Genomic DNA, 24,290 nt, shown 5'->3' with positions numbered 1-24,290 from the left:
GGGGTCGCACAGAGTCGGACACGACTGAGCGCCTTCACTTTCACTTTTCACTTTCATGCATCGGAGAAGGAAATGGCAACCCACTCCAGTTGTTCTTGCCTGGAGAATCCCAGGCACAGGGGAGCCTGGTAGGCTGCTCTCTATGGGGTTGCACAGAGTCGGACACGACTGAGGCGACTTAGCAGCAGCAGCAGCAGCAGGCTCCTCTGTCCATGGGATTCTCCAGGCAAGAATATTAGAGTGGGTTCCATCTCCTCTCCCAGTGGATCTTCCCAAGTCAGGGATCGAACCTGCATCTCCAGGGTTGGCAGGTGGATTCTTTAGCACTTGAGCCACCATGGTCTTAAAACATAATTCTTAGAAGAATATGAGTTTGAGGCTTGAAGGCACTTAGCCTTTGGTTCTGTCATTGAAGGGAATTAAGACACATGCTGCTAGGCGTGTCTGATGGATGGGTCCACTCTTCATGGGACAGTTTCTTTTTGCACCTTTGATTACACTGGGTAACATGATGCTCGAGAATAGCCGTGCACGCCAGCGAGTGTTGATTCAGCCACACCCCAAACAGCCTCACCCACCAGATGACTGTGAAACTCAGAAGCCTGTGCCCAGGATCTGGATAAAGCCAGACATCAGGATTTTGCCAGTTACTAGCCCAGAGGAGCCACCAAGAAGAGGAAGAATGGAGAAGCCATCCAAAGCCAAGTAATATATTTCCTTTTGCTAGCAAGGTTTCTGGGTGTGGCCAGAGCCAAAGGGCTGGGAGCTGGGAAAGGAGGGCCTCCCTTCAAAAAATCCTTAAAGATTAACTGAGACTTAAAGCTTAGGAGGGAAAGTTCATGGGCCAGAAAGGACGGCTGGGTCTGACCATGCACTTAAAGGGCTTCCCAGGCAGCTCAAGTGGTAAAGAATCCACCTGCCAATGCAGGAGACGTGGGTTTGATCCCTGGGTCAGGAAGATCTCCTGGAGAAGGGAATGGCAACCCACTCCAGTATTCTTGCCTGGAGAATTCCATGGACAGAGGAGCCTGGCAAGCGACAGTCCATGGGGTCACAAAGGGTTGGACATGACTGAGTACATACATGCACCTAAGAGACAGAATTTTCCCCTTCTGATGAGAAAATATATCATATTCATTGTAGAAAACTTGGAAAATATAGAAGCTATGAGGACTTTAAAAATCACTCACAGTATCACTGGAGATAACCACTGTTAATATTCTGAACATTAAAAAAATTCCTTTAGCTCTCCCAACTGAGCCATAAGGTGAAAAGTGAAAGCAAAAGTGTTAGCTGCTCAGTCCTGTTCGATTCTTTGTGATCCCATGGCTCCTCTGTCCATGGAATTCTCCAGGCAAGAATATTGGAGTGGGTTGCCATTTCCTTCGCCAGGGCATCTTCCTGACCCAGGGATCGAACCAGGATCTCCCACACTGCAGGCAGATTCTTTACAGTCTGAGCCACTGGGGAGTTATAAAGGGTTAACATTAAATGCTTTGTATTTTCAGAAACCAGGCCCTTTTCTGATGTAATTGCACTAACCTATAAGGCCAGCTTAAACTTGTGGTTTCTTTTCTTGCTCTGGCCATCTCTTGCTTCAGAGTCTCTTCTCTCATTTTGTAAATAAGAAGTGGGGTCTTTTTAGTCCTATGGTCTCATTCTTGGACCTGCCTGGGGAGTTTTGCTGGGGCTCAGTCTGCACCCCTATGGCCACAAGGGCCTTGGGGAAGTTAGTCGTGCGTCCAGAACAAGCCTTCGCTCTTCATTTGGCTTGGGGCTGGTGAAAAGGGGTGGGATAATGAAAAGCAGTCTAAGCACATTTGATTGTTTCATCTACAAAGCAACTTGGTAGAATTAGCTGGGCACATCGTCAGCTCTGCCTGGGGACAGGATTGGGGTAATTGTATACAAATGGGCTGCTGAATCATCTTTGAAAACTCAATCATTTATTAAATATATCTGTTACGAGTACAGCTCTTTACTAGGTTCTGGGTCCACACACACGGATCACCCAGATCTTCTCTCAGAGCGCTTGCAGAGAAGTGGTATCGATGAATAGCAAAGTAGACGACTATGATGCGGGTGCTGTGAAATTATGATAGGAGTAGGAACCCATGTGGGAAGAGAAATTTCATCCATTTTGGAGGATCAAGGAAGGCTTTTCAGAAAAAGTGCATCTAAGCTGAGAAGTGGAGGGTGAATGGTAAACAACATTCCTGAATGTGGAGAAGGTGAGAGAATGTTCCAGGTAGAAGACACAGCAGGGGTAAAAGCTGGGAGGCAAGAAAGCATGATCGCTCTGAGAGGACAAGTTCAGTAGGGCACATGCGATGTCTGTCTGCATATTTTCCTGGTAAATGCCTTACACGGTAATGTTTGCTTCCAGACTGGCCTGAGTTGATCTCTGTTGGCACATTTCCCTTCCTCCTCAAGGGTTACTGTCACAGTTTCTCAAGAAGACCCAGGTGGGGGTTGCCTTCCTCAGGCAGCCCTGCTAGATTTCCTCTGGGGGAAAGAAACTCTCTCTCCTCTGAATTCCCACAGTGCTCTTGTCCGCTCTCACTTTCCATTTTACAACAGCTACGTCCAATGTCTCTCTTGCTACTTTCTGAAAGTCTGAGCAGACTGAGGTCAGGGACAGTCTGTCTTCCAGAATTTTACCTGGTGCCTGGAACAAAATTGCACATACACAGCATATGTGTGTCCAGGGAGAGCTGTGCTCAAGCAAGGACTGGCCTTCTATGGGGCTGTCTTGTACTTCTTGAGATTTTATTTTATTTTTTTGGCCATGCTGCATGGCATGTGGGATCTTAGTTCCCCAAGCAAGGACTGAAGCTGTGCAGCCCTTAAGTGGAGTCTTAACCACTGGACTGGGAAGTTCTTTTTTTGAGATTTTATCACATCCTCTCTCCCTTTATAATCATTCTTTCCCTCTATAGACCTGCCCTGATCCTCTGCTATGGCCAGGCTCAGGAAAATTTTCAGAAGAGGATAATGACATTTGATTTCATTTGTGCATGCAAATTGGATGTGTCAGGATGAAGGTTTCAAGTGGAGTTATAAATAGTGCTCAGAGCAAGGGCCGTGCTGTGCGTGGAGAGTAGAGCTTCTCACTTGGGGAGTGACACTGCAGTGTGTCATGGAGGGTTTTTGGCAGAGTTCATATCCAACCATTATGCATGTGTTTGGCTGCATTTGTTGGTAAAATAATGAAATAGTTCTAAACCAGTGGCTGAGTGGGCTCCTATCTTGAACCCAATGAATGTCCTGACACCCAGGATCCACTGGCATCTGGCAATTAATGGGTTAATGCTGATCAAGGCAGGGGGTCTCCGGGGTCCTGCACCCATGCCATTTCGACAGGTCAGTACCCACGCCGCTTTGAATATCAGCCCTGATTATCAGATCTATGTCTGTCAGTGATAGTGAAGACTTTCCTCCTAAAGAAAGATTTGGGGTGGGAGTGGCTTTTGATAAAAGAGAGCTGATTAGGAAACCCTATACAGGAATGAGTCCAACCCTCGAGTTAATAATGGACTAACAGTATCACCCTAGGGATGTTGCTTCACCTCTGCTTCTCTGTTTTCTTGTCTGCAAAAGAGGGAAAAGAATTCATTCCTGTTATCCATCCGTCCACCCATCCATCCAACAACCTGCTCATCCATCCAGCAAGCAACTGTGCATCCCCAACCCAGAAATGTTGCCTAATGCTGGCCAGACAGATATTTAGGGAGTTCAGTTTGGGAAACTGGCCACAAATCTAGTTTTGAAGGTTGAATGAGATGTCGAAAGCACAAGCCTTTCAAAACAGTGGAGGATTTCACTTATGGTGAGCCCTCACCACATCAGTAGAAACGTTACTTCCATGGTGTTGACTCAGGCGGCAGACTAGGGCATTTTGGTGCAATTTAGCAGTCAGGAAGGCCTTTTAGGTCTTCATCTATTCATGTCATTTGTAGAATCCTGCCTCTACCAAAAGACTATGAGTCAGTTTCCATTTAACTAGTATTTGATAAGAGCCTTCTTGTTCCAGATACAGTTTTCTTTCCCCAAATGAAAAGAACCTTACAATTTTTGCTGATTGTAAACATAATGCACAACTTTTATAAAAATGTAAAACCACACAGTAAAAGGTATAACTGCTGCTAAGTTGTTTCAGTCGTGTTCAACTCTGTGCGACCCCTTAGACAGCAGCCCACCAGGCTCCCCAGTCCCTGGGATTCTCCAGGCAAGAATACTGGAGTGGGTTGCCATTTCCTTCTCCAACACATGAAAGTGAAATTGCTCAGTCATGTCCGACTCTTTGCGACCCCATGGACTGCAGCCCACCAGGCTCCTCCATCCATAGGATTTTCCAGGCAAGAGTACTGGAGTGGGGTGCCATTGCCTTCTCCTAAAAGGTATAAAGATGAAAGTAAAATTACCCCAATCCTGCTTCCCAGAGATTAATACTCATCTTTTTGATGAAAAATCCCTTCAGGCATCTTTCTATGCTGATATGCATTTTTAAAAACATAGACTGAATTGTGTTATACATGCCATTCTGTAACCTACTTTTCCTCTGAATGTTATCGACATGCACTGAAAATTCCATTATCCAGTGGGTGATTGAAAAGAAGTGTTTAATATTGAAAAGCACTGTGACTTTTATGGTTTCTTTTCCCATATCGTACCAAGATTCTGTGAGAGTTAAATCCTTTTCTTGCATTTTCTTCTTAAACTAATCAAGTTTGTGCTTGTGTCTTGTATGGTTCTTTTTCAATTCAATGAGTACATATTGCCCTGTCGTTGTTAATGAATACCTGGTACTCCACTGTATATACAAAATACATTTATTTAATTAGCCTCCAGCTGATGAATATTTGAGTTATTTCCCATATTCGGCTAACGTAATCATTCCATAATAAACATCCTTGTGTATTCAACTTTGTTCCTTGGTAAAGTTTTATGATCTCATCCTCAGGAAAAATTTCTAGAAATGAGAATCTGGCTGAGGTCAAAGGTTTTTAAAATTTAACCTGTATTTGTATCAGGGGCAAGAGAAGTTGTGGAAACTCGAGGCTTAGCTGGGTTGATGGGACTTCAAACTCATGGCACAATCGTAGAACAGTCCAGAAAGCAGACAGCCGAGGAGTGAATGCTTTTACGTGAAATGGTCACTGAATGTTGGAAGCAGTTTCAGAGAAAGTGAGTGAAATGATCTTGCTTTGGAGTCCTTAAAAATAGCTGGACCTTCATCACTGAGGTTACCTCTTAGAGAGCTCTGCTTAAAGGCAGTTGGATGAATAGATTCTTTTTGTTCAACAAATACTTCATGAGTGCCCCTTCAGTGTGCGGCATGGGGCAAAGCCAGGGCAGCAGGGGCGGTCAGTCCATGGGGGACACAGCGTGGCCAGTGTGAACTGCAGCTCAGAGTGGGTGTGCTCCAGCCAGTTCTTGGATCCTTCTGTGACTCTATGGCTTCCTTTAAACGAATGGGCACACTGTCTGGCCCCCGAGGGTTGTAATCCACTTCAAAATCGAGGATTCGGAGGTTAACGCTGGGTTGTCATGAAGAACCAAGACTAGACTAGTTCCGTGGCCCCCAGAGCTGGGAGGAGAGATGGTGGCATGGCGGCTCTGTCTGGGAGACAGGATTGAGCAAGGAGCACTCGTGGTGAGTCTGAATGACCACATAGCTTCTGTTGGGTAGGGAATTCATGCTTTATACAGGAAGACACACTGATTTGACCTTTGGGGTTTCTTCTTACTCTGGGACTTCGTGATTTCATAATAAAGTTTTAAGCAATGTAGTATACATTTGTTTACTCATTCAACAAATTCAAATGCCAGGTACTCTTCTAGGTACTGGAGACAAAAGACAGATCAGGTTAGGTTTCTGCCACTGAGGGACTGTTTTCTTAAAAATTAAAATAGAATTTAAAATAGAAAAGGCATGCTATAATATTTACCATCTTAACCATTTTTAAGAGTATTCAGGGGTGTTAAATATATGCACATTGTTGAGCAAACAATCTCCAGAACTTTTTCATCTTTTGAAACAAACTCTGAACCCACTAAACACCAGCTCCCAATTTCCTCCTCCCCTGCCCTGATAATCACTATTCTGAGTTTGACTACTTTAATAATTTTTTATTTATTTATTTTAATGGGAGGGTACTTTACAATATTGTTATTGTGTTTGCCATACATCAACATGTTGACTATTTTTGATGCCTCATGTGAGTGGAATCACATAGGATTTGTCTTTTTGTGACTGGTTTATTTCATTCAGTATAATGTCCTCAAGGTTCACCTATGTTGTAGGATGTGACAGGATTTCATTCTTTTTTAAGGCTGAGTAACCAGGTGGCTCTATCAGTAAAGAACCCACCTGCCAATGCAGGAGACATAAGAGACACAGAGCCTGGACTCAAGAGAGCCTGGAATCCTTCTCCCTATGCCCTTTCCCTACCCTACTCCCGACTTCAAAAAGAAATTGCCATGCTTGTAGATTCCAAGGGTCACTTTGGATCTACATGTTGCACTTCCATTGTATCTTATAATTGATGTATATGATTTATATGTTAGTGTCCCCCTACAATTCCTCCAGCCCCCCAAAAACCATTCATATAATGGTGATTATCTTTCTATATTCTACTTAATCCCACTGACTCTTACAGCAGCCCAGGGAGGTAAATATTAAGAGATGCTGGTGAAGACTCTGTAGCTAAGAAGGGCAGAGGGACTTCCCTGGAGGACCAGGGATTAATACTTCGCAGGTGGCACTATGGAAAAGAACCTGCCTGCCAATGCAGGAGATAAAAGAGACAAGTTTGATCTCTGGGCTGGGAAGATCCCCTGGAGGGCATGGATACCCACTCCAGTATTCTTGCCTGGAGAATTCCATGGACAGAGGAGCCTGGAGGGCTACAGCCCATAGGATCACAAAGAGTCAGATACAACTGAAGCAACTTAGCATGTTCCAATGCAGGGGGATGTGGGTTTGATCCCTGCTTGGGAAGCTAAGATCCCATATGCCTTGTGGTCAAAAAACCAAAACAAAACATGGAAGCACAATATTATAATTAAATCAATACAGATTTGAAAAATGGTCCATATTCAAAAAAAAAAATGGTGGTAGAGTCAGCTTGAACTCAGACTGACTCATCCAAAGCTCTTCTTTTCCTCTGAATCATGTGTCCTGGCTCTGGTTTCCAAAAATACAGCAGCTGTGATCTCTTGCCCCCGCATCCTGTCTTGCCCTCTTTGTTCTCCTCCGACTGTGTCTTTTCCTGTCCTGGGGAGGGGCTGCTGCACAATGAGTTTCTACTCTCTGAGCCAAGAGTTGTGGCTCTTGGCCATCATCACTCCAACATGGTGATGGAGAGATTTGCCCCCAAGATTTATTCCAAAGCTGGTGAGGAAATGTCTGGTAAGAAAGCGAGAGTCTGGAGAAGTTTTGCCATTTGCCTAGAGTCATGGATAATCAGTAAATGGCAGGCAGTGAAAAAGACAAGCTTCTTGGGAGCTTAGTTTTATATCACAGAAGTGAGTCAGACGTCAATAATGAGACTTTAACAACCAATCTCATTTTGGGGAAAATAAAAGATTCAACTCATGGCTTGGCTGAAAGACTGGGCTAGTCATCATAATAATGAGTCTAGTTATTCGTGAGATAAGAGGATTGATGAAAAAAAATTTTCTAGGTCTCTACTGGAACTGGTTAGTGGAAATAAAATCTGTATTAATCCTTTGGGAAAACCAAGTGAACTCTGAGTGGTAAGGATTCAATGATAGAAGTCACGTTTCTTTATTCAAATATCTGAAGGGCAACCTAGTTTTTATTTGTGAAACTGAATTTTTGGCTTTGACTATAATAAACATCCTATGTTTTGAAAATCTTCACACTGGCTTTTGTGGAAGCATTCATTTCCGAAGCGTTCATTTCCGAAGAGATCTTATTTTAATGCTTCTTCACAAGTTGTACTTCTGGCTGGTAGATGGATGGGCTGGCTGATACTATCTTACTTTACTAATGCCTGCTTTATTCAAGGCAGAATCCCAAAGGCTGACAAAATAAACGTAGATCACATTTATCGCTTCTTCTCCACGTTCTGCAGTTACCTTGGAGAAGGAAATGGCAACCCACTCCAGTGTTCTTGCCTGGAGAATCCCAGGGACGGGGAGCCTGGTGGGCTGCCATCTATGGGGTCACACAGAGTCAGACACGACTGACGTGACTTAACTTAGCTTAGCTTGGCAAGAGAGCTGAGTTACTTCAGTTTGACAGGATTTGTTCTTTATGAAGCTTTACTGACTGCTGTCTTACACTTCTATATATCCCTGTTTCTAAAGTTGTTGTCTGATGAGATTTCTTCTCACTGCTTCTTTTTCCCTTTCTGGAAAGGTATGCAAAGTTCATGTTGTGAATAATGCAGGGCTCTACTTATGTAATTGCTGCAAATGATGATAAGGGTTAGAGAGGAATATTAATTTCTCTATTAATACTTGAATATGAATCAAAGTTTCATTGATTTGTAAATTACCTTCTAATGGAATTTGAAAAAAATCTTCTCATCAAAATTTCTCCATAAATTCTCATTAAATGCTCACCTTTGCATACAAAGGATACAGATGAATTCACTGATGATTATTTCAACATGTTCAATTTTTTAGAGCAAAAAATCATATTTGGATTAACCAATATCACTGCTGCCTGGTGGTGACTTATTGAAGTTATTTATTGTTGGTGGAATGAGACAGTTTTTCTTTCCAACTGCTCTACACCTCTAATCTTCTTTCCCATCTGTAAATTCTTCCCAAGGTAAAACCCATAATAAACCTGCTTGCCTTGCAGTTAGGATGCTGACATTAGACTCCAGCTGCACCAGTCAGATGTGTGCACTTGAGATTTTGAATTGAAAGCTAGTGACACAAATAAATAGGTGGAGCATAGAATGATTTTGGTGCGGGGAAGGGCAAATAGCCTATTTTATTATTTATTTATTTGTTTTTGGCTGCACCAGGTCTTCACTGTAGTATGTGAGATTTTATTTTCAGACCAGAGATTGAACCTGGTCCCTTGCATTGAGAGTGCAGAGTCTTAGCCACTGGACCACCAGGGAAGTCCCCAAATATCCATTTTCTCAGAGAGCAGTACCAGAGGTTCTGGCAGTACCTCTGGTTTCCAGTGTGGTGGATAAACTGAAGTATCTGTACCCAGAGGTGGGGTCTACCCAGGGGCTGTCTGTGATGTGTGAGGCACTGCTCCTGGCTTTGTAGTCTTCAAGGTCTTCCCAGTTTCCCTGAGAATCTGGGGCTTCCCTTGTGGCTCAGATGGTAAAGAGTCTGCCTGCAATCTGGGAGACTGGGTTTGATCCCTGGGTTCGATCTCCAGGAAGATCCTTTGGAGAAGGAAATGGCAACCCACTCAAGTATTATTGCCTGGAAGATCCCATGGATGAAGGAGCCTGATGGGCTACAGTCCATGGGGTCGCAAAGAGTTGGACACGACTGAGTGACTTCACTTTCGCGTCTCACTTTTGAGAATTTGAAACTGTCTCATATCCTTTAACACATTCCTTTTCTAGTTAATCTAGCCAGGGAGTGTTTCTGTAACTTGCCACTAAGAAATCCAACTGATACAACTGCAATATGAGGAAAAAGAAAAGGAAATAGGATTCTTTCACATGTATTCATATACATGTGTTTCAACAGCTGATGTCTTTCAACAGCTGATTCATATCAGCTGTTGAAAGACATCAGTAGAACAAGACTCTTTGTCAGGTTTTCTTATAGTAGCCTTCATTTATTTCAACTGATTAATGTTTTAAAACAGCAATCTAGAGACAGTAATGCACACCCAGACTGGGTGTTTCTAAGGGAAACAGAGGGTGTTTTAATACCAATGAATGGCTGTGAGTTTGGGACTCAACAGTGGCTTTTTGTTGTTGTTTAGTCACTAGGTCATGTCCAGTGGCCTTAGGAAATGGCTTTAAAAGATGAACTATGAAGAAATTAAGGATAGAGATATTCTGGAAAGGCTCCAGGTTCTTAGCTTGTGAGGTATTAGGAGTTGGTTGAAATAAAGAATAGTTTCACTGGAGGCCCATGATTTAATTCTTCCACCCATTCATCCAGCTATATTTATTAAGCATCCATTCTGTACCATGCACATGCAAAAATATCAATGTTAAGGAGATGGTGGTGAGCTAGGCAGAGCTACACAAGCCTTTATTTTGATGCTCCAGGGTTTCAGAGTGTTTCCATATACACATGAGGGAAGGACGATGAGCTTTAGTATAACTGAAGATGATGAACACTGGAGATGTCACATGAATTATCCACCAACACATAGCCAGTAAGTAGTAGAACTGAGAATCAAATTCAATTCTTCTGGTTCCAGAATCTTACATTCTTTCCAGGATGCCAGCCCGCCTTACCTGCTAGAGTTCATATCAACAGTGAGAGACAGGTGTGAAAATAATACTTTTCTTGGAAGAAAGTCTGAATCAGAGAAGGGTTAAATTGGTAAATATAGAGGCAGGACCTTGCTTTCTAGGGCTTGTGGTCTTACTTCCACTCTGCAATTGTACTACCCCAGGATGCCTCTCTCATTTATATCTTGATTATAAACATAGTATTGAGAGATGCCCTTGATGGGTGATATTCAGGGAAGGGAAAACATTAGACATCTTTGGGATGAGGGTCAGGTAGCTTCAAATGTAGTCAAATGTGAGAACTAGAGAAAGAGGGAGGGCAAGAAAGGGAACTCTACCTACTTAGCCATTTCTTCCTAGGGCTGTGACTTTATAGAAGACGTGGTCCCACCCTCCCTGATACCACAGTCTAGTGGGCAAGATAAAACATGTACACACTGAGTCATTTCTATCCTCAAGCCTGTGCATATGTGTATCCTACTAGGTGGCATTATTTTCCTTCTTTTTTTTTTTTAATTGAAATTTTTATTGAGACAATTGTAGGCTGTTGAGAAGTGAAGATAACACGCGATTATGGGAAATAATACAGAGAGATCTCATGCACCCTTTACCCGGTTTCTCCAAAGGTAACATCTTGCAAAACTATAGTACAATATCACCACTAGTACATCGACTTTGAAACAATCCACTGATTGCACTCATTCCTAAGTTTTACTTGTACTCATTTGTGTGTGTGTGTGTGTGTGTGTGTAGAAGTGTGTGTTTGACTCTATACAGTTGTATCACCTGTGTTAGGTTGGGATCTAACACCACAGTTAAGATACAGAACTATCCATCACTATGAGGATCCCATGTACTGACCTTTTATATTTTTATAACCATATTTCCCGCCCTCCCTGGTTTTATATTTTGTGTCTTGTGTACCCTTGGTATCTATAAAGAATCAATGAAGGGACTTCCCTGGTGATCCAGAGGCTAAGGCTCTGAACTCCTAATGCAGAGGGTTTGAGTTCAATCCCTAGTCAGGGAACTAGGTCTCACATGCTGCAGCTAAGGGTTTGCATGCCACAGCTAAAGATCAAAACTCCTGTGTGCTGCAGCCAAGACCTGGTGCAGCCAAATAAACAACTAATAATTTAAAAAAAACTCACAACACAAAGTAACATAAAAAAGGACATTTGAACAACTCCTAAAATAAAGTATTTTTTAAAAAAGAATAAATGAACTAACAATGCCATAAGAGATTGTATTACGTTTATATTTATATTTGTGTTTGTATTTATATGTGTCCTCTGAAGGAGAGGAAGAAGCCATTCATTTGAGCAGGGCCTTGAAGTCAGAGAAGGAGGCAGAGCTTCACAGTGAGTGAGGGACACCCATGACTTGGACTGGAGGGCGTGGTGACTAAGCACGTGGACTCCACGAAGGCCTGGCTACCTGGGTTTGAATTCCCTTTCCACCACTTACTGTCTGAGTGATCCCCACCAGGCAGATCTCTAGGCCCCCTCAGTTTTCTCATCTTTAAAACAGAAAGGACATTGGACCCACTTCAGAGGTCACTTGGAACAAGCTGCAATGGTGCACGTGTAAGAGTGCCAGGAAAGCGGTGAGACTCACCTCAGCAAACAGATGCCATTCTTACTAGTCTCACTTAGCAATCTGAGAAGGTCCTTCAGTGACCCGGACTGAAGTCCTGTCTCATTCTGCCTTTGTGAAGAGGTGTGGATTGAGCTTCCTCCTCGAGGCTGATGTGGGAGACAGTTCTCAGACGACACCCACCCTTAACACCCCGACAGTGGTTCTTGGTTCTTGCCCTGGTGGTCACTCTCATTGAGGATCCTGAGGCCTTGCTGGCATTTTCCCCATCTCTTCTTAAATGCATTCTATGAGGAGGTTGTTTTTTTAAAGGTTGTTTTTATTTTTAAATTTTTTCAATTTTAGTTTTGACTTTTTCGGGGCTCAGTTGCGGCACGCAGATCTTCTGTTGTGGTGCCTGGGCTGGTCTCTAGTTGTGATGCACAGGCTCTCTAGTTGAGGCACTTAGTTGGCATGTGGAACCTTAATTCTCCCGCCAAGGATTGAACCGAGACCCGCTGCACTGGCAGGCAGGATTCCTAACCCCTGACCACCAGCGAAGTTCCAGAAAACGATTTGTTAATGAGCATTTAATCTGGGAATTTGTGAACTTCCTGAGTCACTGCTCTCCTGAATAAGCAGAGCTTTGTGTAGCAAAAGCCCCACCTACACTTTGCACACATGGTCAGTGGACGAGTTTGACCCCAGGCTGACCTCCTTCCTAACAAAGAGGCTTGTAGGAAATTATTCCTGAGAATCAGCTCCCTTTTCATCCACTTCCTCTTCATGTGATTGAGAGAGGTGTTTACTGCGGGTCTGATCTGTGGGTAGTGTGTCTAGACCTCTCCTGGTTCCACTGACATTCCTTTGTTGTGTACACACCTGCTGTGAGAAAATAAATCTTGTGTTCCAAAGACAAAAGGCAGTTAGTAGAGCAGGATTTGGGTTAAAAACCCTTTGCAAATCCCTTTGCCAACTGTCAAATCCACTTCCAGAGGCCACCACAGAAAAGGCCTGTCTGAGGAGCCACAGAGACAATTTTTTTTAAGGATGAATTTGAAGAGCACCTTGGCCAGCACTTTCCACCCACAAATTTCACATGGCATCCTCAACAATTCATTGTATGCTGTGAAATATTACTGTCTTTTTCTCCCCTTAGAGATTCTTGCCATCTCAATAGAGCAGGGACTTCACCCATTAAGTGTGGGCAGTTATGGAGAGGAGAGTAGCGAACTGTTTCTTAATTACAGACACGGGCACATTCAGTAGGCTGGTGGGATAAGCATAAATTTAGGGGACGTGGGAAGAGGTTTTAGCCCTCACTGATGATTCTTAGCTAGTGCTCACTCTAAGGATGAAAAGACTTCTCTGGTGGCTCATACTGTAAAGAAACTACCTGCAAGGCGGAGACGTGGGCTTGATCCCTGGGTCAGGAAGGCCCCCTGGAGAAGGGAATGGTAACCCACTCCAGTATTCTTGCCTGGAGAAGTCTATGAACAGAGGAGCCTGGCAGGCTATAGCCCATGGGGTCTCAAAGAGTTGGACATGACTGAGCAACTGAGCATGCGTACAAGGGATGAAAATCTTATTTTCTATTATTACTCTGAGTATAAAAAGAGGTTTCCCCTCTCTCTTCTTCATCTAGCCCTTCCCCTTTTCAGTATTAATATGGGTTTTCAAATTGTTATCTAATGTGTTATAATCCACTCCTGTTATTGATTTTGATACTCAAATTGTCTCCTATTTTTCCAGAGAAAGCTCCTTCAGGTTGGCTCCTGTGTCCTTTCCACATGCCCCCATCAGTTTTTTTTTTTAGCAGTTTCTTTCTTTCTGAAATGAGACTTTCCAGGTTCCTATCTAACCTCTTGTAATTATGTTAGAAAAGCAGGAAGGTAAAAATCATTTCCCAGCTTTAACACTGGCAAATGTATCCTAGAACTTTGGCAAAGACCTAGCAGGTTCTGGACTGGTCCTATTGATCACTGAAGCTCCAGAAATGGGTCCTAGGAAAGTCACTGTTTTCTGTGAGAGGCAGCTGAGTGTAGATGCTGCTGGTGATAGGCAGACCTGTGGGCTCAGGCAAGTGCAGATTCATGGACATCTGGTCAACACGGCCCCTGGCACGTATCCATGGTGATGGGAGATGGGAAGCATATGGTAATTAAACCCACAAGGAAAACAAGTTCATTCAGGGATTTGAACTCTTGTTTCCCAGATGACACCAGGAGAGCAGCAAACCAGTTATAAAATTATCTCTTTGCTTTGCACCAGTTTAAACAGGTGCTATGGTAAAGAAGCTGCCTGCCAATGCAGGAAACATAATGAGATATGGATTCAATCCCTGGGTCAGGAAGGTCCCCTGGAGGAGGGCATGACAACTCACTCCAGTATTTTTGCCTGGAGGATCCCATGGACAGAGGAGCCTGACGGGCTACAGTCTACAGGGTCTCAAAGAGTCGGACACAACTGAACCGACTCATCACACAAACGTCTTCTACTCTCATATCTGTAGAGATGATGATCATCAGTAAAGGGAGACAGTAAAAGGATACTAGAGAAGATGATGAGGTGAAAAAAGTCTCCCAAACCAGCTGATGCAAAAAAAAAAAAAAAAGTCAAATGTCAAAATGTTTCATCAAAGCAGAGACATTTTGGGTCAGAGACTTCTAGACAGTTTGTGTGTTACTTGGCAAGCATCCCTTAAAGAACTTTGCAATGCCAGTTGAATGTGTGGAAAGAAAGCGATAGACCTGTGTATGAGGATGGGAAGAAGATTAGCCGCTTGGTTGGAAAGAGCCAGTGGCCGTGTCACCAGTGGCCTGATGTTACGCTAGGATGCATGCCAGTTGGGATGTCCCAAGCCAACTGCCCACATGCTTCAAAATTGCTCTGAACCCTACCAGTTGTTTCAAGGACAGAAGCTTAGAAGTGGACCCACACTCCTCAAGTTCGATGAGAAGGCCAGGTCCTGAGGAAGAGAAGAAGCCCAGCTAGTTTTGAGCCCATAATATGGTGCCCTACTTTTTCACCATAGAGGCTCAAAGCCCTTTAGTATTATCGACTTAGTTAATTATGATGTTGCCCTTTGAGTCTGGAAAGTGCATTGATATTTTTAAATAAAAGCTGATTGCAGCCTGATCTTTTCAATAAACAGTGGTGAATTTTCTAAGCAAAATGAGGGTGCTGTGACATCCATTCACTTGGACCCAACCGCCTCGCATTTTCTGGTCTTCCCATTGTTAGGAGAAGACAGTGACTATTACTAAAACACATGTGTAGTGTTCAAGCTTTAGAAAGTCAGCTTCCTGGGGATATTCAGGAGTTGAGTCAGCAAATACACACACTACTGTTCTCCTTTGTCTTGCCTCTTGCAGACACAGATAATCTATCAGAGTTTCATAACTTTCTATATAATATTAGTTGGATGCCTACAATGGATGGGATGATGGGGGCAAGAAGAGTGAAATGTATCTTGTCTCTCCTCTAAGAGCTTTTCAGTATGCTTGGGAAGAAATCAAGGGTGACAGCAACTGTTCTCAAATGCACTTTCAACCTATGAGAATTTTACAGTTACATGGAGTCAGAGCCATCCAGTTTTCACGGTACGGCAGTAGTAGAATGAGGATGGTATGTTTCCCCTGGGTCTCTTACAACGTAATAGTATTTTCCAGAAAGACACTTGTCCTCTAGCCAGTTTTGGTTATGATTCCCCTGTGCTGTGCAGTCTAACTGTGATTTGGGGTTTTTTAATTGCACAAAACACAATAACATGCAGGTTACCCCCAGTGGTGGAACGTGTCTTATGGATATATTGAATATGGGATAGGGAAGCAGTGAAGTGTGGACCTTAAGGGCAGAAGTTCACAGTCAAGTCTTGGCTATCTTCAGGATGGTGGATCCTGGGCACATCAGCTTAAGCTCTCTGATATCTGTTTCTTTATCTGTAAAATAGAGACAGTGGTAGGTCCTTTACAGAGTTGTTCTGAGGATGAAATGAGATAAGAGTATAAAGGTGTTTGCCACAGTTCCTGGCATGGCAAAATGCTCAAATTCATAATTGCCATTATGATTTAAAATTTTTTCTCTTAAATATTTATTTTTCCTGCTGCACTGGCCCACAGGATCTTCATTCATTGTGTCACGTGGGATCTTTCATTGCACCACATGATCTCTAGTTGGGCCCCGGGGGCTTACTTGCTTCATGGCATGTGGGATCTTAGTTCCCTGACCAAGTATTGAACAAGCGTCCCCTGCACTGCAAGCCAGATTCTTAACCTCTGGCCCACCAGGGAAGTCCTAGCCATTATTACTTTTGAAATTAAGCTCGTTATTTTTGGTTGTGCATGGCCTTTGTTTAGTGGCGGTGCACGGGCTTCTCATTGTGATGGCTTCTCTTGTTGCGGAGCACAGGTTCTAGGGGCACAGGCTCAGTAGTTGCCCTGAGGCATTTGGGATCTTCCCGGACCAGGGATTGAACCCATGTAACCTGCATTGGCAGGTGGTTTCTTAACCTCTGGACTACCAGAGAAGTCCTGCCATTATTTTTATTCTTATTCTTATCACTATTATTACATGTGGCGTCGATTCCAGCAAGCAGCCTTGTGGATGAGCAGAAATGTTGACAGAGCGCCTCCCCGGCCACCGCCCCTTTAGGGATGCAAACATTGCTCAGGAACTGTTGCGCTGTTCAGGGTTCCCATCAGCCCCTGGACATTAGGAGGTTTCCTCTGGCTCTTTCTGGCTCCTTCACTTTGTAGACTCATCTACTCCCTTTCTGCTTCAACTAATTCCTGCTACCCTGAGCTAATTTCCCTGTATTCCTCCACCTGGTGACTTCTGTTGACTCATAGGTTTCAAAATTGTGTTTCTGTTTCCTATTTCAATGACAGGTAATCAAAAGCAGTTAGTTGGTTTCCCCTATCTGTCTTGCCAAGAACATTTTCTTTTCATTACTGTACATCTCAAGAAGGGAGAAGAAGGAACATTTGTAAAATTCAAGAAGGCTGAATCCCACATAGACTCATGTCAGGCCTCTTGTCCCTCGGTGACTCTAATGTGCCTTTTAGATGACTGTTGCCTAACTGTTTACACAGGGGAACACCTGCTTGGTACATAGAAATCAGTATCTTTTCCCACTAAGCTTCCAGTGTACTGAGAGGCTGCATCACCCGGAAGTTTACAGAAAAACTATAGCACAATTTGTAACAAGGGATTTATTTCCTTTTCATTCAGTTGTGGAATCATGAAGGGGTGAAGTGAAAGTTGCTCAGTCATGTCAGACTCTGCGACCCAATGGGCTATACAGTCCTTGGAATTCTCCAGGCCAGAATACTGGATTGGGTAGCCTTTCCCTTCTCCAGGGGATCTTCCCAACCCAGGGATCAAACCCAGGTCTCCCACACTGCAGGCAGATTCTTTCCCAGCTGAGCCACAAGGGAGCTGAGGTACAATTACCCACTTTCAACCTTGAGTGGAAACATTTGATATCAATTAAAACAACAGGGTAATACCCACAATAATAGGTCCAGTATTAAGATCTATAGATAGTTTAGAATTGCATATTAACACATATATGTGGAAACTAGAAAAATGGTACAAATGAATTGCTTTCCAGGGCAGAAACAGAGACACGCATGTGCAGAACCATGCGTGGGGAAGGGGAGGGTGGGACGAATCGGAGAGTGGCACTGATGTATTTACACTGCTGTGTGTAAAAAGCTCGTGGGAAGCTGCCACGAGCACAGGGAGCTCACCGCTGTGCTCCGTGATGACCTAGAGGGGTGGGATGCCGGAGGGTGGGGTGGGAAGGAGGCTCAACAGGGAGGAGATATATGTACACATATAGATGATTCACTTCTTTGTACAGCAGAAACTAACGCAACATTGTAAAGCAATTATATTCTAATTTAAAAAAGAAAGTTATAAAAAAAGAATCCACTGCTTGTGTTTCTTATTTTACTCAGTTCACCCATCTGTTAAAGAAGACACCTATTTTAAGAGATCAAAATCACACCATTTGCTAAAAATAGGAGCAAAGCTTTAATATAAAGGATAATGAATTTCCTACTCTTCCAGGGAAGATTGCATTGCTTGAGGTTTTCCTGGGTACCTTGCTTTTTCCTCCCACTTTTTGTCATCCATTTGAGGACAGCAAAAGAAGCGAATATCAAACCATCATTTTGAGGCTTTTTAATAATGCTGACTGCAGCCATGAAATGAAAAAATGCTTACTCCTTGGAAGGAAAGTTATGACCAACCTAGATAGCATATTCAAAAGCAGAGACATTACTTTGCCAACAAAGGTCTGTCTAGTCAAGGCTATGGTTTTTCCAGTGGTCATGTATGGATGTGAGAGTTGGACTGTAAAGAAATTTGAGCACCGAAGAATTGATGCTTTTGAACTGTGGTGTTGGAGAAGACTCTTGAGAGTCCCTTGGACTTCAAGGAGATCCAACCAGTCCATTCTAAAGGAGAGCAGTCCTGGGTGTTCATTGGAAGGACTGATGATGAAGCTGAAACTCCAATACTTTGGCCACCTGATGTGAAGAGCTGACTCATTGGAAAAGACCCTGATGCTGGGAAAGATTGAGGGCAGGAGGAGAAGGGGATGACAGAGGATAAGATGGTTGGATGGCATCGCCAACTCAATGAGCATGGGTTTGGGTAGACTCCGGGAGTTGGTGATGGACAGGGAGGCCTGGCATGCTGTGGTTCATGGAGTCACAAAGAGTCAGACATGACTGAGCAACTGAACTGAACTGAACTGAGAGTGGGTCCTCCAAAGAGTCGATTCCAAGATGGCATTTGTGTGATCAAGATTTATTTGGAAAGGGAATTCTCTGGTGGTCCAGTGGTTAGGACTCTGAGCTTCCACTGCAGGGGGCTGGTGTTCAAGCCCTGGTCAGGGAACTAAGATCTTGCATGTCACTTGGTGTGTCCAAAAAACCCCATTTATTTGGGAAACTTATGGCAAAGATAAAGCTTCCCAGGTGGCGCTAGTGGCAAAGAACATGCCTGCCAATGCAGGAGTCGTAAGAGACACAGGTTTCATCCCTGATCAAGAAGATCCCCTGGAGGAGGGCATGGCAACCCACTCCAGTATTCTTGCCTGGAGAATCCCATGGACAGAGGAGCCTGTCAGGCTACAGTCCTTGGGTTGCAAAGAGTCAGACACGACTGGAATCAACTTAGCACTGACTCATGGGAGGGATAAAGAGGAAGGAGTACCAGAAGGCAGAGAGTTTTCAGACTATGATGCAAACCTGACTCCTGTGATGAAGAGCAGGAAGGAAGGGGAATTGGATAAGAAGAATCTTCCCAAAAAATTTTCCTCCAGGCCAACAGGGACTCTTGTGACTCAAGTCATCCATTAGAAGAGTACCATGTTTTATAGGACTAGCTCACTTGCAGTGCTTAGTCATTTGCTGGGTAGCATGATCTCAGTGTGACACAGCAGTGAATCAGAGGTACAGGAGCTAGGGCTGTCAGTGAACTATGCTTCGTGCAGCCAGAGACCTGAGTGGCACTTTTTCATGACTACCATGGTTTCCAGTTTTGGCCATTTTTAACTGTGCAAACTTGAGTAAGTCATTCCAGGCTCAGAAACTAAATGGTTAATCTATCAATGAAGAGGGAAACCGTTCTATGTCACACAACTGCTGTGACACATCAGATCAGATCAGATCAGTCACTCAATCATGTCCGACTCTTTGTGACCCCATGAATCGCAGCACACCAGGCCTCCCTGTCCATCACCAACTCCCAGAATTCACTCAGACTCACGTCCATCGAGTCAGTGATGTCATCCAGCCATCTCATCCTCTGTCGTCCCCTTTTCCTCCTGCCCCCAATCCCTCCCAGCATCAGAGTCTTTTCCAATGAGTCAACTCTTCGCATGAGGTGGCCAAAGTACTGGAGTTTCAGCTTTAGCATCATTGCTTTCAAAGAAATCCCAGGGCTGATCTCCTTCAGAATGGACTGGTTGGATCTCCTTGCAGTCCAAGGGACTCTCAAGAATCTTCTCCAACACCACAGTTCAAAAGCATCAATTCTTTGGCGCTCAGCCTTCTTCACAGTCCAACCCTCACATCCATACATGACCACAGGAAAAACCATAGCCTTGACTAGACGAACCTTTGTTGGCAAAGTAATGTCTCTGCTTTTGAATATGCTATCTAGGTTGATCATAACTTTCCTTCCAAGGAGTAAGCGTCTTTTAATTTCATGGCTGCAGGCACCATCTGCAGTGATTTTGGAGCCCAGAAAAATAAAGTCTGACACTGTTTCCACTGTTTCCCCATCTATTTCCCATGAAGTGATGGGACCAGATGCCATGATCTTCGTTTTCTGAATGATGAGCTTTAAGCCAACTTTTTCACTCTCCTCTTTCACTTTCATCAAGAGGCTTTTTAGTTCCTCTTCACTTTCTGCCATAAGGGTGGTGTCATCTGCATATCTGAGGTTATTGACATTTCTCCGGGCAATCTTAATTCCAGCTTGTGCTTCTTCCAGTCCAGCGTTTCTCATGATGTACTCTGCATATAAGTTAAATAAGCAGGGTGACAATATACAGCCTTGAGGAACTCCTTTTCCTATTTGGAACCAGTCTGTTGTTCCATGTCCAGTTCTAACTGTTGCTTCCTGACCTGCATACAGATTTCTCAAGAGGCAGATCAGGTGGTCTGGTATTCCCATGTCTTTCAGAATTTTCCACAGTTTATTGTGATCCACACAGTCAAAGGCTTTGGCATAGTCAATAAAGCAGAAATAGATGTTTTTCTGGAACTCTCTTGCTTTTTCCATGATCCAGCGGATGTTGGCAATTTGATCTCTGGTTCCTCTGCCTTTTCTAAAACCAACTTGAACGTCAGGAAGTTCACAGTTCACATATTGCTGAAGCCTGGCTTGGAGAATTTTGAGCATTACTTTACTAGCATGTGAGATGAGTGAAATTGTGCGGTAGTTTGAGCATTCCTTAGCATTGAATTAAAACTGACCTTTTCCAGTCCTGTGGCCACTGCTGAGTTTTCCAAATTTGCTGGCATATTGAGTGCAGCACTTTCACGGCATCATCTTTCAGGATTTGGAATAGCTCAACTGGAATTCCATCACCTCCACTAGCTTTGTATGGTAAAGTTCTTTGTAATCTATGAAGCACTCTGGAAATAGAAAATAATGTTACGATGGAGTGACCGAAGCCTTTCAAATGTAGTAGCTGTTAAAAAGCCATTGTGCTCCTTGACCACAATGCATTGTCTTTCCCGGATTGCTCTGTGTTTCCCATAGGCCCACTGCAGTGCTGGGCGTCTAATAGGTAATGAGTAAATGTTTGTTGAATCATGATAGCAACTTTTGAGAGTTCTGCAAGGAAACACTCCATGACTGAGACGGTATGTGGGATAATGATTGTAGACACTGAAATTTAGTCCCTCTGGCAGAAGGCCACATGGCAGGAGGCAAAGCATGGGGGAGGGTGGAGGAGGATTTTTGTTGATATGGTCTGCACTTGGATTTGGAATTGACGTAGCAGCTTCGTGCAAAGGGCATTATTCTTCCCAGAGTGGGGAAGGCTGGAAGAGAGTTTTGTAACCTTCTTGTTTTGCAATATAGCCTTTCTTTTGAGAATTTCTAAAATAATTCTGAAGCCAACTGAATTAAGACAATTCCCAATCTTCTTTTTAGATAACTTTACAGCATCACTCCTCTGAAGTTCATTTCCTAGAGTTGTCTATCATTTACATTATTGAGCCCTTTGAGTTTTACCAACTCATCCTTCCCTCCTTTTGAAGAAAAATCTGTTGGGGCTAAAATGTTTAAGGGGCAAGCACAGGAATGAGGGAAGTGGATAGTGGGGGTGAAGTGTGACTGGGTAATTTCTTAAGGAGCTGACTATAGCTCATCTGTTTGGTTCTATTTCCTGAGAACTCACAGTTTTATCTGTTCCTTCTTTCTACACTGCTTTGCACCAGCTCAGCATTTTCAGCATTCAAATGTTTGTTGAATGAATTAATGAATGAATTAGATGTGCTGGGTGCAGGAATCAACTAGAGAGAGTTTCTACCTTAATGGAACTTTTGGTTTAAGGGATGCTGGTGAAAAAAAAATTATGTAAAAATAAAATGACAAACTATGATAAGTGTTGAAAAGAAAAAGCATGAGAAACATGAGGACCTGCTGAGGAGGAGGAGGCGGGGAGTATCTGGAATGTTAAGTGGCATCCTTCTGAGGGGCAGGATGGAGTCAACAGGGTGAAGAGGTGTGTGTGGGCATATGGATTCCAGGCACAGAGAAGGCCACGTGCAGAGACCCGGAGGGAGGGGCATGTGCCAGTCAAGTTGCCGAAGGAAGGTGGTCAGAGCAGAGAGAGAAAGCAGCAGAGATAAAGCAGAGAAATAAAGCTCTGGGTTTTCCCTGTGATGAACAACCAACAAACCTTTATGGCTGTCTACCATGCAGCTAGCTGACTTCTGTTGTTATGATGTGTACTTATATCTGAGTCAGACATAACAGCTGCACAGCAAGACTCATTCTGCAGATAAAGAGGAATAAACTTAAATTCTAGGAGGAGAAATGTGAGTTTTAGCTAGAGAACCGTTGAGGGCCCCTGGGACTATTGAGTTCAGATAAGAGCTGCTACAGATCTTCTTTTGTGAAGAACAGATCAGACAAAGGGAGGAGGTTTCGCTCCCTTGAAAGGATCAGGGATCTGGAGGCGAGGTTCCAGCTCTGATGGTTCCATGATTGGCTGTGTGACCTCAGACCACATCACCTTTTTAGTCATCACTTTCCCCATCCATAACACCTGAGGTTGGGGCTCAGGGATCTCTGACATATTTGCTTCTGACTGGGGTCAAATTCACAATGACCAAAAAGGGAAGAAGGCGTGTATCAGGAAACATGTTCCCCATCTGTGAACCCCTGAGCCATAGACCATTTCTTTGGGGACAGTGAAGGCTCAGCTGGGGCTCTTGAATGAGGTTGCCTTGTGAGTTACTATGTAACCGGCTCAGTCCTCACTTGCAAAACCTTCCCCCTATCCCTTGTCTTCCTGTTCTGCCTCTTGGAGACTCTTACATCACTGCCTAGTCCACAGGCATCAACCTCCTAGCCTTCCCCATGAGGGATCAGTAGAAAGAACCCAACTTTTTTCTCCTTTCCTGTGGCGCCATCAGGAAGTGCAAGAGGGGACTTCCCAGTGGGTAAGACTCTGAGCTCCCAACACAGGGGGCCTGGGTTCCATCTCTGATCAGGAAACTAGATCCCACATACTACAGCTAAGACCCAGTACAACCCAAATAAATAAATATTTTTTCTGAAAGTGCCAGAGAAAGTAACAAAGGGTAGTGGGTCAGTTCCTTGAGGTTGCCATACAAATGACCACAGACTGGGAGGCTTAGAACAACAGAAAAGTATCCTCTCCCAGGTCTGGAGGCCAGAAGGCTGAATTCAAGGTGCTGAGAGGACCATGCTCCCTCTGAAGGCTCTGGGAGAATCCTTCCTCTTCCAGCTTCTGGTATCTCTAGGTGTTCCTTGGCTTGTGGCCACATCGCTCCAATCTCTCCATCTTCACATGGCCTTCTCTGTGTGTCTTCTCCTTTTCTGTTTCTTGTGAGGACACCTGTCATTGGATTTAGTCCCCACTCTCAGGTGACACTAGTGGTAAAGAACCCGCCTGCCAGTGCAGGAGATGCAAGAGACGTGGGTTCAATCCCTGGGTCGGGAAGATCCCCTGGAGAAGGGCATGGTAACCAACTCCAATATTCTTGCCTGGAGAATCCCATGGACAGAGGAGCTTGGTGGGCTATGGTCCATATGGTCCCAAAGAGTCAGACACAACTCAAGAGACTTAGCACAACACAACACGGGGGTAATCTAGAACTTAATTACATCTTCAAAGATTCCTCTCTTTTTTTGCAAATGAGGGCACATTCACAGTTTTCAGAATGTGCAGAATTTTTCAGAATATCTTTTGGGGCGCCACCATTCACTCCACTACAGGCCATGACTTCTGAGACATTTGACCCACCAAAATGCCTTCGTTTCATTGATTTTTCTCCTTTCTAAACTTGACTTCTTGAAATAACATCATACTACAAGTTCCAATGAAATGCCAGAGAGGAGACAGCAGGCTGGAGAGCCTGAGCACACAGGCTCTGAGGGTAGGTGGTGGTGGTGTTCAGTCACTAAGTCGTGTCTGAATCTTTGTGACCCCATGGGCTGTAGCCTGCCAGGCCTCCCTGTCCTTCACCATCTCCTGGAGTTTGCTCAAACTCAAGTCCATTGAGTCAGTGTCAG

General features: G+C 43.9%; 1 protein-coding gene across 1 annotated transcript in view; it reads left to right on the top strand.

Annotated features, from left to right (window-relative positions):
• Positions 1–310: 310 nt before the first annotated feature.
• The window catches only part of FER1L6 (fer-1 like family member 6), a 174,220-nt gene continuing 150,240 nt past the window's right edge, over positions 311–24,290 (top strand). Inside the window, exon 1 of the mRNA XM_061438664.1 lies at positions 311–705. Coding sequence (XP_061294648.1) covers positions 452–705 — 254 coding nt within the window. The 5' untranslated portion in view covers positions 311–451. The remainder of the gene's footprint in view (positions 706–24,290) is intronic.

This window comes from Bos javanicus, chromosome 14, assembly GCF_032452875.1.
Source record: "Bos javanicus breed banteng chromosome 14, ARS-OSU_banteng_1.0, whole genome shotgun sequence".
Classification (NCBI taxonomy): Eukaryota; Metazoa; Chordata; class Mammalia; order Artiodactyla; family Bovidae; genus Bos; species Bos javanicus.
Note: the sequence above shows the minus strand (reverse complement) of the source record. Positions and strands in the feature narration are given on the sequence as shown.